Raw genomic sequence first — 15000 nt, 5'->3', positions numbered from 1 at the left:
TCTTTCTATCTGTAATGATAGAGAGATTGTCTATGTATACATTGTATTCATATACTCACATCCATGTATCTCTACACACTTATTCAAACATCATGTCGGTAACATTCACCTCACTCTTTCTGTAACAGACAGTCGCAGCTACATTAGACACATCGCGACACACCACAAGATGGCAAGACAGAGTGAGAGCGGAAGGAGGGTCTCCTCGAAGCGCCAGAAAAGGGGATCAAAAACCACTTACGGGCGGCTAAATTCCCGCCACAAGTAGAGGAGACGTTCGCGTAGATTTCCAAAGGAAAAGCGTCTCCCTTGCTCCTTAAGCTCATGCAGTCTTTTTTATCCCCTTAATTGCTAGGCGAGAACGGCGTTGTTGTTGTTGTTTTGTTCTTCTTCCTTTATTGCTTTTTGTGGTTCTTTTTGTCCGTATCGTAACATGAGCTTCATCTGGCTGACGTGACACTCCTGAGAACTAGCTGTTGCCATACGTCATCTCCACTCCGGACACAGGGGGAAGGATGGAGAGAGATGAGGGAGAAAGAAGAGGAAAAAGATGAAGAAGAGTGAACATTTCGGATTGGAATGTTTAAGGATAAAGAGAAATGGAAGATGATGATAGGTGGCCACATAGAAAGACAAACAGACAGAAAGATTGATAGGCAGATAGACAGACAGATAGAGATGGAGGAGGGGGGGGGGGGGGAGAAATGATTGATTCATAATCCACAAGTAAGTAAATGCAAAGTGGTTAAAGAAGAAAGGGAAGATGACAAAGTCTGAAAATGGTGAGTTATTAAGAAACAAGGATGAGCCATGGCTTAAAATAAAAGCCGGACTTTTAATTATTATGCTCTTGTGTTATTGTTTTTTTTAAAGCATGATATTCATCTCCGTCTTCCGTATAATATGCAAGAAGTAACGGGATGGAGAGAAAAGGGAGTCAAGTTCTGGCAACCTTCTGGTGGCGTGACACTTGTGACATCTGTGTTGCAGCTGTGCGTACATTGTCTTCCTCAATAAGAATTTGCAACCATAGTTCCTTCTCTCAGACTCAGGACTCCATTCAGAATCTCTGGGGGCAGTTGCCAGTTTTGCTTTTTCCTCTCTAAGTGGAGGACATTTCAGGAGATGCTCCTGCTCATCATTGGTCAGTTTAAAAATATATGTATATTATCACCACCAACATCATCCCACATATACCATCACTGTTAATTAGGCTTTGTCTACAGTTCATCCATTAGCTTCTCTTTGATCATTGCAACAGATCGTACTTCTCACTTGCTGCGGTTGCTGTTACTGACCCGTATTATATTCAGGTACCATTTATGTCAAACTGATCGGCATCCTTAGCTCCCCTGCTGTGAAACTGTTGCTGACCACACTTGCCATAATTCAACACAGGCAGACACCTCTAGGTGTTGATACCGGTTACAATTTTCTCTTTTAACTCTACTTACCAGATTTCTGTTTCATGTTTTTAACTAGGACAAACAAATGTGTTCACTTGTGCTGTCAAGTGTGCATATGTTTGGGCGGCATTGTTTATAACGCTATAGTATTCTCTTTAGGTAACATTTTGCTCTATTTAATGGTTCTTGTCTCAGATAGCTGCCAAAATTCTGCTACATTTTATTACAGTAAAACCTAAACTGACGTCTTCCTTTCACTATTACAAACAGTCTATTACGGTACATTCCTTTTTGATAATTTCTCTTACTGCTGTCACTACCAAAACCAATATTCATCTAACAGCAATGGCAGTATGAACAAAAGTGGTAGCAGTAACAGTAGTAACAGAAATAGTAAAACAGTGATATTAATAATAGTGATAATAATGATTCCCTCATAAAATTTCAATCTTCTATGCCTCCCTCTTCATATATTTCAATACTTTATTTATTCTCTCTCTCAGACTTTACGAAAAAAATATCCTGAATCCAGTATACAAGAATCATAAAGAAAACACATGTAATTCTCTTCATACTTTATTCATTCTCAGTATTACAGAACATGAATGAGTTTGAGAATACCAAGATGAAGTTGACGACAACAAACGGGGAAGAAATGATTGAAAAAGAAATATTTCTGACTAAATATTGTTGACTTTAGACTTTTCTGTCATGCTTATCATGGCAGTGTTATGAATAAAGGAAGGACAGAGGAAGCACTTTGCAATTTTTTTTATGGTCACAGGGGATAGAAATGCAATCTTATCTGCTTAAAAATATGAATAGGAAATAGAGAGATTATTACAACATTAAAATCTTTCATCCAACTGCTCTGACAACATAAAACTCCTTTGTTCTTTTACACAAATGCTGATTATGCATAGATCCACATTACTATAAGAGGAAAGTAAAACTTCTATCTCTCTCACACTTTCTTTCTCATTCTCTTTACTTCTCTCTCCCTTTCTCTCCTTTAATTCTTCCCCCTCCTCCTCTCTTACTTCTATCCCCCTTTCTCTCTCTCACTTCTTTACTTTTCTTCCTCTTTCTCTTGCACTTCTTTTCTATTTTTCTATGGGTGATTAATACTAAGCCTTTAAATTATCTGAATATCACAAGAATCTAATAAATAACCCATTTCCCATTAATTTTCCTCTTTTCTACAGTTAACTATTTCATTCATTACTACTTTTACCTGAAACGAACCATATTCACATTCTGACAACCCAAGCACCACAAAAACAGAAGTACGGAGTAACAAATTCAAAGTCACTTCATGAACTTAATAAACCACTAATATAATCAATAGATATTCTAGTTTATTAACCCTGACAACACTCACTCATATAAAAAAGAATAAGCTATTCTCATTGTTCTTCTTGATCTTCATTTTCTAGAACAATCTTTGCAACAGAATTATAATGCTCTCCTAATCCATAGCAGTGACGATAGTATGCAAGGAGAATGGATCTGTCCTTGTCACATTCTTCTCCAAAGATAATGGGTGCTCCCTCAGCCTGTAATAAAAATGGCAAAATGTTACAATAACAAATAATATTTAAAAAGGAAGGTTCTATTTAAAAAAGGCAACTAAAAGTAAATACATATTAGTGGAAACTCTGAATGACTAAAAGGTGCATCATTGTTGCTGAAGTTACAGTTTATATCCTGAAAAATAACAAATGATGACATAACTCCAAATAAACTTACCTGCAACACTTCAATTCTTCTCTTCATTGCTTGGGACAATGCTCTCAACTGAAAAAAATAAAAATTAAGAATATTAATTGTGGAATAAGAGGTGATAGAAATTGGTACAAAATGGAGAGAAACTGGAGAAAAGTATTAAGATTTTGACTATGAACTATAAGCTGTTTTATAAGTTGCCTGATCTTCAAGGAATATGTATGTATGTATGTATGTATGTATGTATGTATGTATGTATGTATGTATGTATGTATGTATATATATATGTATATATATGTATATATATGTATATATATATGTATATATATATGTATATATATATGTATATATATATATATATATATATATATATATATGTATATATATGTATATATATATATGTATATATATATATATGTATATATATATATATATATATATATATATATATATATATATATATGTATATATATATGTATATATATATGTATATATATATGTATATATATATGTATATATATATTGTACATATATTGTATATATATATATATTATATATATATATATATATATATATATATATATATATATATACATATATATATATATATATATATATATATATATATATATATATATATAAAAGTTCCCACTGTTAGATGCAAATAAGTTGACAAAAATGGGTTACATCTTTGCATGCCAGACACATACTGTGTTCACACCAGAAGAATATTAGCTTCCAAGGATTATAGTTTATCTTATGAAAAATCACCTCAATCCAAATGTAACATTATCAGTATAAAATTCAACTATGAGTTAAATCACTGACTTCAGTGTTTAAACTTATAGTTAAATTGACTTCAGCAACTAGTTCACTCCTCTATCCTGTATATTTGCTCAAAATAAAGATCCCTTCATTCCTAAGTTAACCAATCAGTGTTGCAAAAGTGCAGACTACCAGTTTTGACTCTTATACATGAAACATATTCCCCTGCTTGTAATGGCATGTGTTTCTGCTACAGGTGATATAACTGGTAGTTCATGTATCAAATGGTGAACCTGGAAGTGGAAGGGAATGTACATCATTCAAAGATGAAATAATGTTTCATAAATATTTCTAGCACAGAAAAGTTTTCTTGTTATTAACTGGCAATACTGAGTGTCCGCATGAATGCATGAGTAAGAACAAATTTTCCAAATGTATATTTGATATTGCTTCTATTTTACATAGGGAACTATTTTGTAATGTAGTGTGGAATTCAGACTAAATCTTAACATACAAAGGCACTCACCAACTAAAAATGTAAGAATCATCTTCAGTGGGGGGAAAATGGTCCATCAGAGCACAAAATCTGTTTCCTATCCCCATAAAACAGCACTCTGATTTTGTGGCATTATATTTGTCACTAGAGTTAATATAGTAAAACTGTCATGAAGTAATATCCCTATTTCAAACAACAGTAACATCAAATAAAAATCATAACACCATAGGAGCAAAGTCCCCCTTATCCTTAATTAGAATTCTTTATGGTACAAGCTAAAACCTTTTGGTGGATTTGTGTTTATTTTAAGTCAAACATAGTTATATGACTATACAGACTTATCACTCCTACGATCCCCACTAAAACATTGAAAAAATTCACTGCAAAGAGTTGAATATGAAGGTTTAAAGAGTTCTCACTATTGCAACTGTTGCAATTTCAAATATGAAAAAATAAAAAGAGTATCTACTTCTATTACCTCTATGGAACATTTTACACTGTATGTCTGTTGATACCCATTTTTACATATACTTATGTCAGTCAGATATAGGTGGGAAAAAAGTATTGCTGTGAGATTAGTATTTAGTCAACTCAAATATAGAAGGAACAGAAAAAGAAACAAAGGCCTGAAAATAATTCAGTTTCTATTTCCCATCCTTCACAACAAAATATAATATTTAGTATTTATGAATGGTGAAAACACTCTATCATGTTGATACAATGGTAGAAAAACCCTGAATGTAAAACTAATTTATTGAAAGTGAGAGAAACAGTTTTGGAATCCACCTGGGTTCCAAAACTGTTGTCTCACTTCCAATAAATCTAGTTTTACATTGTGGGTTTTTCTACCATTTTGTATATATGCTGTACAACCTGCTAAATTTAACATCAAATTCTAGAAATAAATCATCACTTTTCTAAAAATGATATCGATAAAAAGATCATACTGATACACTTCATCATTATCTGTAGATCTTATGTGCATTATTGTTTTTTATTTTATTTTTTAAGCATTTAAAAAAATCTGTGAGAATGACTGTTTATTATGATTTTTCCAGAAGATAATCTGTTACGATTAAAAAAGAAAAAACTAACTAACCTCTGGCTGACCTCCCCATGCAGGAGAGTTTTCAACCTGATTGCAATATTCTTCAAATTGCTCTGCTGTCAGCATGTCACCCGTTTTGGGGTCCGTAATAAATGGTGCAAATTCTTCTGCATTAACTCGCAGGAACTGGCCAGCCTGCGACCTTAGTGTCTCAACTGTGGTATCCTTTCCCATTTGATGAGCAATGGCTGCATACATGCTAATGGGGAAAAAATTATACTTTATCAGCAAGAAACATGGAAACCAACTTATACACCATAGTTACTATTTATCATAGCATCAATATTGTATGATCTGAAGATGGGGTGATAGAATGTAGTAAGAACAAAAAGAGAGGAAGAGTGAAAGATTGAGATTGGGGTTAAGATTTCAGTGGAGCATACCAATTGCCATCAGGCTGGATCTCATGCATTTTTAATGATCGTTCTTGTAGGATTTTCTTCATCTTCTCAGCCTCAATGTTCCTTGCACTAAACTTGAGATTAGATCTCTCTTCTTTTATTCTGGCTTCTCGTTCACGATTTGCTTTGGCCTTCTTCTGACGTCGCTTCTCTGCCTTGGTTATTCTTCTTCCTGCATCAATACATATATTTGGTTTAATGAAACGTACAGCATAATGACATATACAGTATGTGAAGTAGTGCACTCTTTACTACATTATACTGACCTTGGTTAAGATCCTCAGCATCATCTTCATTTTCGTCTGCATCATTGGGCTGTTCACTGCAATTCTCCTCCACATCCAATTCAGCTACACCATTTGTTACAGCTTCCACCTGCAATGGTAAATTTTGAACTATATTACCATGCAGTCCCTTTGTTAACATTTATTCTCCATCATAACCTTTGCATGAAAACCTCACAACCAATTATTCAACAAGCACCAATTTTTTTCTATCAGAATGTATACCATTCTTCCAAAACTGAAATGATAAGACTTGCATTCAATTCAACAAGAATAAGTAACAACCTTGTCCTTGAGAGAGCCGAGGCAATGTAAAAAAATCTGAATCCAATAACAACAAGAACATCTGCTGAAGACGGGTAAGGATAGGCAATTCACACCGGGCGATTGTCTTGCCGTTTCTTTGGTCCTGACTCAAAAAAATATTTAGTTTTAAAAAGAAACTGTCATGAAAAAAAAAGAAAAAAAGAAAACACAATGACTGGACTAAAATGAAAATCTATATGCAAACTACAGTAATCAGATGCAATATTCAGTAAGTAAGAGGAAAACACAGGCACATATTGAAAGTTAAAGTGCGACATAATTATGCTATACATATCTGTCTCTGGGAAAGTGAAGTTAGACAAGGAAGAACTTTTCAGTAGATGAGGTACAAGGAATTGCAGTCAAAAGTCAAGAACAAAACACATTAATAAAGATGTATGAAACTCAAACAGTTTTCAATTCCAAAGATTACAAGATAATGCAGATAAAGGAGAGGAATCCCTTTGCACTCACCTCTCTTATGTATTTATACAACTATTTACAAACACAAATATATGCATATTCACATATATATACACATATACATAATACCATATGAATATATATATATAAAAAAATCCATACCTAACACTCCGGGGTACATATTTAGAGGAATATACTTATCAAACCACCTCCACTATTTATACAAATAAGTGTAATGATAAAAAGCAATACCTGTTCAGTAGAGTTTTTCAGTTCCTCAAGTTCTTTCTCATGCCGCTGTGTCATTTCTTCTTCCAATCGTGCTATCTGTTCAGCTCCTTCTTTCTTATTTTTCTTGTCCTTATTATTCTTTTTTATCTGCTGGATCTTTGCTGCAATTAGACATGTAGCAAATAAAGTATGAAATACTATTATATCCTAAGTATCTAAACTTTATGAACTGATTAAAATTTTAGCCTACAACTTAAAGATACACAAAGCAATGACTTATATATGTTATTTTACAACCCACCTCGTAATTCCTTCTTTTCCTTACGGTGCTGTGTCAATAAAACTTCCTCAGCAGTCAATTCCTCTGTTCCATTGTCATCATCCATGTTTGGGGACTTATGGAAGTAGATTGATTCTCTGCAATATATTGATATGTTTTAGATTTCTTAAATAACCTGTTTCATATGCAAGGAAATCTGTGATATTCATAATTAAGTTCTGTGGTGCCTGATAACTTATGTTGCTTGTTAACATTTATATGTAATATATTTAAATTTATATGTAAATAAATTAAGTATCTGAGACATAATCTGGCAATTTAACCAAAGCTAATCTATCCAGTACAATTTATCTGACATTGATTTATCTATCCCATTTTGTGTATTTTTCAGGTTCTATTTCAAAATGATTTTAGTTTTCTTGGGGTTCAATTATTTTGCCTTCATAATCATTAGCGTTATTCTTTGCCTGCACTCGAGTATGCCTTCTGATGTAACTAGTGTATTCTGTTATTAGTTGAAATATGAAATGTTATGGTATTTGTAAGAGAGAGTGATGCACTCTCCAGAGACTAAGTCCCAAAACCAGGGTATCACACAAACCCAAAATCCAAACCTACCCTTTCCTACCGTCTATTTATTCCCTAGAATGGGGGGGTCAAGTTCCTCTGTACCCACTCTTTATTAGCACTTTAAGCCAACTTACAGAAATCTGACATTAAGAACTCTGGCTGTGTGAGGGTGTTGTCGACATGCAGCAGATATTTCTGTCATTTTGTGGTAAATATGAGGTCTTTGCAGCTGTATGCGTGATGTTTTTTACTGGTTTTTTTTTATGCTCTATAAGATGGCAGTGTCTATTTCCCTCATCTCTGTGTGTTGTTCTTGGTAACATTAACCTTTATTGTAAGAAAAATGTGTACTGACCACTGCCTTTTAATGTGTAAATGCAAATAAATCTGTTATTTTCGATTTGTGACGGAAGAACATTAAAGATAAATTTCTTTGATTTATTCTCTCTGTTGTATGCATATATCCTCTTCCTTATAAGAGACGGCTGGTGGAAACAACCATCACCATGTTATTTGCCTTGTACGCGAAAGATATATCATTTTTTTACCAATTGTTTTGCTCTCCACAGATAAAACTCCACAGTCTTACAAGAACTTATCAGAAATATTCCACACATTTTTATTTCCTGTTTACTTGATAAAATACTTAACCAAAGTAACTTGTAAACAAAGTAACTTTAAGCTCTGTCTGAGGCTTGGTTTAAAAGGTATTAAAAGCACCAGTTGGCCTTTGCATTTCTGGCCAGGCAACAGGTAAACCTCATTTATATGTAGAACACGTGTGTTTTTTATGATGATTATCATATTTATGCACATGAAAATCACCTTTTTAATAGCTTTCTTGCGATAATAATGTTCCCGATACAGTCCAAGTTCTCCTTTCTTGTTTAACCAACAGACTCCCTTACAAAGGACATTTCAATAGCGCCGTGTCCAACACTATCACACCTCAATCACTATTACTGCAAAAAATAACTAGTTTAGTAAGAAGAAGAAGGAGAATTTCACTTCAAATAGTGTCCCTTACAAGACGTGTTTCTTAGGCTTAGACCGCTGAGTGTGCACATTCGAACATGCATATTTACGGAAATTAAAAAAAAAAACAAGTCTTTAAAAGCTATTCGTTTTATCTATTTGCTTAAAAAACATACCGTGGAGAAATATTAACCAATATTTGCCTTTTACTTCTCGGTTCACCCTGGTATGCAAAAGTTACCGAATATTACGAAATATTATGTTGATTCCACAATGCACGCTTGGAGACGAGTGAACAGCGCTTCGTCAACAAGATCGAGTCATGTTCTGTTTTATTTTCACTTTTCTTTTCTCCACCTTTATTTTTTTGTAGATTATTTGTTCATTGATTTAACTAACAGCATTCCCGATACAATACTGACGAATCTTTTCTTTCTCTTTATTTTTCTCCTTTCTCTCTCTCTCTCTCTCTCTCTCTCTCTCTCTCTCTCTCTCTCTCTCTCTCTCTCTCTCTCTCTCTCTCTCTCTCTCTCTCTCTCTCTCTCTCTCTCCCTTCTCTCTCTCTCTCCCTTCTCTCTCTCTCTCCCTTCTCTCTCTCTCTCCTTTCTCTCTCTCTCTCCTTTCTCTCTCTCTCTCCTTTCTCTCTCTCTCTCCCTTCTCTCTCTTTCTCCCTTCTCTCTCTGTAGAATTCCTTGACCTTCCTGTGAGGTTACCAACATTACCAGGGTATGAGGGTGTGACTTGCAATCATCTCCAGAAGCACCAGGTTTATTCTCCTGAGTAATGTTTCATGAATACAGCACAGGGAACACTCAAGAATCTGGATACAGGAAACTTGGAGTCAGGAAACATTCAAGTTGAATGTTAAAATTCACCAAATGCGATGCGAGAGCTTTAGGCCGAATATTTCGATGAACTATTTCAAGATGATGATTCGCGTGTTTAGAGTAGTGAGATGGCTCCATTGCCTGCAAAGCTTCACTCCATTAGGAGCTTTCAATCTCCAGGATAAAGGGAAGTAAAGCAGTGGGGATATGCAGCACCACAGTTGAAGTCTATAGCATACTTGTATATAGCATACTTACCTTGCTACCGTCTAGTAGATAGATCAAATCTCCAACGCTACAGACAAGCATTGTGGTATTTTGTCTATGGGAAGAGAATCAAGGGAGAAGCAAACAATTATAAAAACTGCCTTCAGGACAACTGTCCGAATTTGTGCCACATCGAAGGCCTCAACAATGAACCTCTCTTCCATTGTGAAAAGACGGGTGAACTGAAAGCATCGAATGGCACAGAGGACCCTGTCACCTTCCTCCAGGAAAACGATGCTGCTAAGTCTGGTGACCAGGCGACGCAGGTGTTTGAAGAGGAAGACACGGAGCTAGACTCGCTCTCACAAAGGGAGGCCGTGACTCTCATCAGGAACTTGCTGAAGGTGATGGCCTCCACGGAGGTTCAACTCTCCAGGTTCACATCTATCGTCGACGGTTTCTCCGAGATGCGCTCGTGGAAGCCATCTCTTTTATCGGCAACGCAACGAACAAGCACAACAAAGCTCAGTTGCCTGCACTGCTATTCCTAATAAAACCACCAAGGCTGGGAAAACAAAGTCGAAGAAAGCAAAGGCCTAACAATTAAAAGGTGTGAATTTCGTGAATTTATCATTCAAAAGCCAACAAAGGGTGGTAGAAGCCGTTCCATACCACTCACAAGAACATGTTCAAGAACCAATAAGCACTCATCATCTCCAGACCTACCAGTCATCCTTGAAGCATACAACGGGTAAGAGAAAACCGCTGTTTCAGGATTCGTCCCGGCAGCGCCCATACTCCAAGCAAAACACCCAGAGAAGAGGGACTCACCAAAGAAACCAGCATAACATAGGCCAAAAAAGTGGGCCAAGAAACTCTCCACCCTCTCAGAAAAAGTGTAGGGTGTATAGTCGAAAAAGCCACTCCTAGGCAGACTGCTTTACACTAAAGCACTGTGATTACCGGAATAAGAAATTCCACACAGATGAAAACTGTGGGGAAAGAATTGCCGGACAACGTCAACCTGGTGAATACAACTACAGATAATAGATCTTGCTTTACGAGGAGGCATAGATTTAATACTCTTCAGACTGGTGAACAATTTTGCTTTGTGGATGCTACCGGTTGTCATCACAAGGGACACTACTTTTAGATGTTTTACGGCAAAACCTTGACCAGCTTATGACTATCTACAACTCCATCACTTTGTGCTATTGGAGACCTATATCAGCACAGAGTACAATCTGCTTCTGATGAACTAATGACAGTCCGTGACCTACATATGTTTGTTGACTTTCCAACACATCGTCACTGAACCGAGTTGTTACTGATCTACCTTTCCATTCGGTAAAGTCTGCCCCACTTGAATATGTTGGAACATCTGGACACGAAGCTGTTTTAATTAAGATTAGCTTAAGAACACCTAAGCAGGAGACTACGACAAGAATGACGAGGAAGTGGGAAAATACAAACTGGACAGGATTTAGAGAGGATCTGTTTCATATCAAATGGGACAATGAAATCCAGGACAACATATATCAGAAGGTAAATTAATTCTCTTCTATTTCAATGAAACTATAAAGTCGTTTTAAATGAAACTACAAAATCGAAATTGGCCATTCAGCAATGGACGAAAAAAAAAAAGAATAAAGTAGGGACGAAATTATGGTGGAATATTGTCAAATATAAGCAAGGCATCACAAAGGATGAAACTATCTCACCATTAACAACAAAAGATGGTGCACTAGCACTAAGCTCAGAAGAAAAGACAGATTGATTCAACTTATTTCAAGTAAAATGACAGTTCCATGTTCTGAACATAAACCATCCATGTTTCCTATCTTGAGCAATAAGAAAATAAGCTGATTTACAAGTGAGAAAGAAATGGAGAAGCTCCTGCACAATGTAGAGACGAGAAAAGCTACAGGCCCTGACGGTGTTAACACTCGGCTGCTTTAGAGGTGTGAAAACGAGCTGCAATCGCCTCTCACTTTAACTTTTAACACATTCCTAAGGTCCTGCATATGGCCTACACTTTGGGGACAAAGTAAAGTTGTCCTCATCTTTAAAAAGGGGGGCAAATCCAGTCCCCCAAACTATTGACCAGATACCTTGCTGTCATCAGCTAGATACTTGAAAAAATAATATCTTTACACCTAACAAAACATCTACTGACTACTTGGCAATATGGCTTTCGGAAGAACCGCTCTGCTGCCGACCTGCATTCACAGATGACTGCAGACTGGTCAGCTGCACTTGACCGCGAACCGAGTATGGCAATTCGGTTTGTTAAGCACGTTAAAATCATCTGCAGTGGATGGCGACAGACAAATGAGAGTAGTTCTCAATGGAAAACACTCTGCTTACTACGACATCAAAGCAGGTCTCCCTCAGGGAAGCATATTGGGCCCTATGTTGTAAAATGTCTTCCTCAATAACTTGCTCCACCTCAAGCATTTGTGGATTAGGTATGAGCTCAGGGAACAGGATGCCATAGAGGAACTCAGTGAGAGACTCGCACAAATTTCCACCTGGGGGGAGAAATGGCTGGTCTCCTTTGCCCGAATAAAACCTTGCTTATGGTTGCCGAAAGGACTAACAGTGATATCCAAGTTAACTTCAATGGGAATAAACAGGACCACAAGAGCAAAGTGAAATAATGGGCATCGCATTCGAATGACATTCACAAATCACACAGAAAGCTTGGCGAGAAGGGTTTCGCAGAATCCCTGAGAAAAATCAGCTGGCTGCTGGACAATAAAGGGAACAAGGCACACATTCTTTCTTCACTCTAGTACTCCTGCCTCGCGTAGGGAGGAGCAAACATCACATCTCAACATCTGAGATACAAGAAAGAGCGAAGAAAATCATTGAACACAGGACCAACAATCAAGTGAAACTCGATAACCTCCAATACAGGAGAAACGTAGCTGGCCTGACGACGATGTTCTGCCAACACGCCCCACACATGCAACCAATGAGACTGCCAAGCAAGACGAGCTGTGGCGGGTCAGTGAGAGCCATATGGCAGTCGGAAACGTGGTGGGGCTACGACCTTGCTTCAGGAAAAGCAGCAAGCACTGTCTCAGTTCACCGTATCGTGTGTTAATTTACTGGTGTTGTACTCTTTCATCAATAAAGAGTCAAGCCGTACAGCAAAACGTGAACTCTTCAAGCCTGTAAAAAAAAATGTTTCGACCGTATTGTCTAATAATCATAACCAAATACAATGTAAATATTTTACAATAAGATATAAAAAATAGAAAGGAAGAGAGAGAGAGACAGAGAGAGAGAGAGAGAGAGAGAGAGAGAGAGAGAGAGAGAGAGAGAGAGAGAGAGAGAGAGAGAGAGAGTATGGCAGGTTGTCAACTTTACTACGTAAATGATAAAACATATGAATGAATGACTGAAATATAAAGAAATATTGATAGAAAATCAATAAAGCTAATTTCTTTGCATTACTTATATGTATCATGAGAGCATAAAAAAAATATTAATAGATATGAAGCTTTTAGTTATCCTGCATTCCCGCCAAGGAGACGATTTGGTGAGAAATGTCAACAGGCACACACGGTGGCTACCCCTCTGTGGCGGCTGCCCCTCTGTGTTAAATCATAGAAAATTGAGCAACGAGATTCCCGTTAGGGCAATGTACTACATCCCAAATGATCTTTGTGGCTGCCCGTGGGAGTAGATCAATATTTTAGAGGTTTGTCAGCTCTCTAGGGATACAATGTAAGTATTACTCATGTACTAGACTAATATGTTTTGATAAAAAGGCTTATTTTCTTTGCCTGGAAATTAAAACTTGTTTGCTTCTTAACCCAACAACCACAGATTCATGTTCTGCCCCCCGTAGTTTCTTGTAAATTTTGTTACAATACAGATGGCTCCACGTGTGCTCAGCCGGCAAGGAGTTTATTAGTAGGCCCTAATGACTGATCCTGATCTTCCCATTCCTTGACCTGGTGAGAAAGTGTTTTTTTTTTTTTGTCTTTAAATACAATTGATAGCGATACTGTTATTATTGTTATTGATGTTATGATTTTTTGATTGTTACTAAAATCTTGGTAACATTTAAGACAATGAAATATTACAAAAGACCCTTTCCAAGACTCTAGGAAAAAGGTAAGCAGGTGAGATAGGCACGGCTTATAACTCACTCCTTGGTGATTAAGCTCTAAATGGGGAAATGGAAATATTTATACATTATTTTTTTAAGGGATTAATAGTGCAGATGTGCAAAACATGCAGTTCTACATTAACGCATATGGCTATTAAACTGATAGTAAATGAATAAATAAAGATAACAGTAATAATTAAAAAAGAATGGGTGAATAATAGTAATAATAATGATAAGGATAGATATGATAATTTCGATAATAATAATAATAACAATAATGGTAATAGTAATAATACTTGTTATCAAAATCATCCTTATTATTGCAATGATAATATCAACAATAACAACAGCAGCAACAACAACAATATAATGATAATAACAATAACAGTAATGATAACTATGATGATTTTGATGATGATAATAATGGATTTTTTTTTATTCTACATATAATTCATGATTTCATCCTAAATGCCCGAATCTGTAATCAATTCTTTGAGGAATTGAATCAAGAACTCAGAACTCAATTCATTAGGTTTATCCTTATCACGATCACTAAATGAGAAATGTAGAATATATTGATACTAATATGACCGCAGCTGCTTTATTCTCCAATGTCATTAACTTTGGTAAAGATGATTCTGATATTTGCATCTGTATCCAAGGTCAAGCGAACTGAAGCACCACCATACGACGGATGGTAGATATGGAGATGGAAAGGAGGAAGAAGAGAGTTACTGAGGTACATTATTCATTACAAAAAAAAAATAAAATAAAATAAAATAAAAACGAGTTCTTTAAGAAACTTTCCTATATAGAAAATACACCTCCTCCCTCCCCCCCCCCCCAAAAAAAAAAAGAAAATAATGATAAATC

General features: G+C 36.0%; 1 protein-coding gene across 6 annotated transcripts; it reads right to left on the bottom strand.

Moving 5' to 3' along the window:
• Nucleotides 1-1969: 1969 nt before the first annotated feature.
• Nucleotides 1970-9285, bottom strand: LOC125026309 (deubiquitinase OTUD6B-like). 6 transcript variants are annotated; one of them, XM_047614656.1, is made up of 8 exons: nucleotides 9147-9285; nucleotides 7447-7562; nucleotides 7167-7306; nucleotides 6168-6276; nucleotides 5884-6073; nucleotides 5492-5699; nucleotides 3156-3203; nucleotides 1970-2962 (listed from the first exon to the last, which is right to left on the bottom strand). In XM_047614656.1, the coding sequence occupies exons 2-8, from the start codon at nucleotides 7529-7531 to the stop codon at nucleotides 2813-2815; spliced, it is 930 nt and encodes a 309-aa protein (XP_047470612.1). In that variant the 5' UTR covers nucleotides 7532-7562; nucleotides 9147-9285; the 3' UTR covers nucleotides 1970-2812. The 6 variants fall into 6 exon arrangements, with proteins under 6 accessions (XP_047470612.1, XP_047470614.1, XP_047470613.1 ...); XM_047614658.1 differs by having other exon boundaries at nucleotides 9222-9269; XM_047614657.1 differs by having other exon boundaries at nucleotides 9212-9255.
• Between the last annotated feature and the right edge of the window lie 5715 nt (nucleotides 9286-15000).

The sequence above is a fragment of the Penaeus chinensis genome, chromosome 6, assembly GCF_019202785.1.
Source record: "Penaeus chinensis breed Huanghai No. 1 chromosome 6, ASM1920278v2, whole genome shotgun sequence".
Classification (NCBI taxonomy): domain Eukaryota; kingdom Metazoa; phylum Arthropoda; class Malacostraca; order Decapoda; family Penaeidae; genus Penaeus; species Penaeus chinensis.
The sequence above is the reverse complement of the archived record's forward strand: the minus strand, read 5'-3'. Positions and strand labels throughout refer to the sequence as shown.

Bases quoted from the DNA above. Each gene is read 5' to 3' on its own strand.
- LOC125026309 (XM_047614652.1), bottom strand. From the start codon at position 8,197: ATGACAGAAATATCTGCTGCATGTCGACAACACCCTCACACAGCCAGA. The intron at 7,307-7,446 runs GTGGGTTGTAAA...GTCTAATTGCAG, and splicing joins GGAAAAGAAGGAATTACGAG to CAAAGATCCAGCAGATAAAA. The intron at 3,204-5,491 runs GTTAGTTAGTTT...TATTTTTTTCAG, and splicing joins CATGGGGAGGTCAGCCAGAG to TTGAGAGCATTGTCCCAAGC.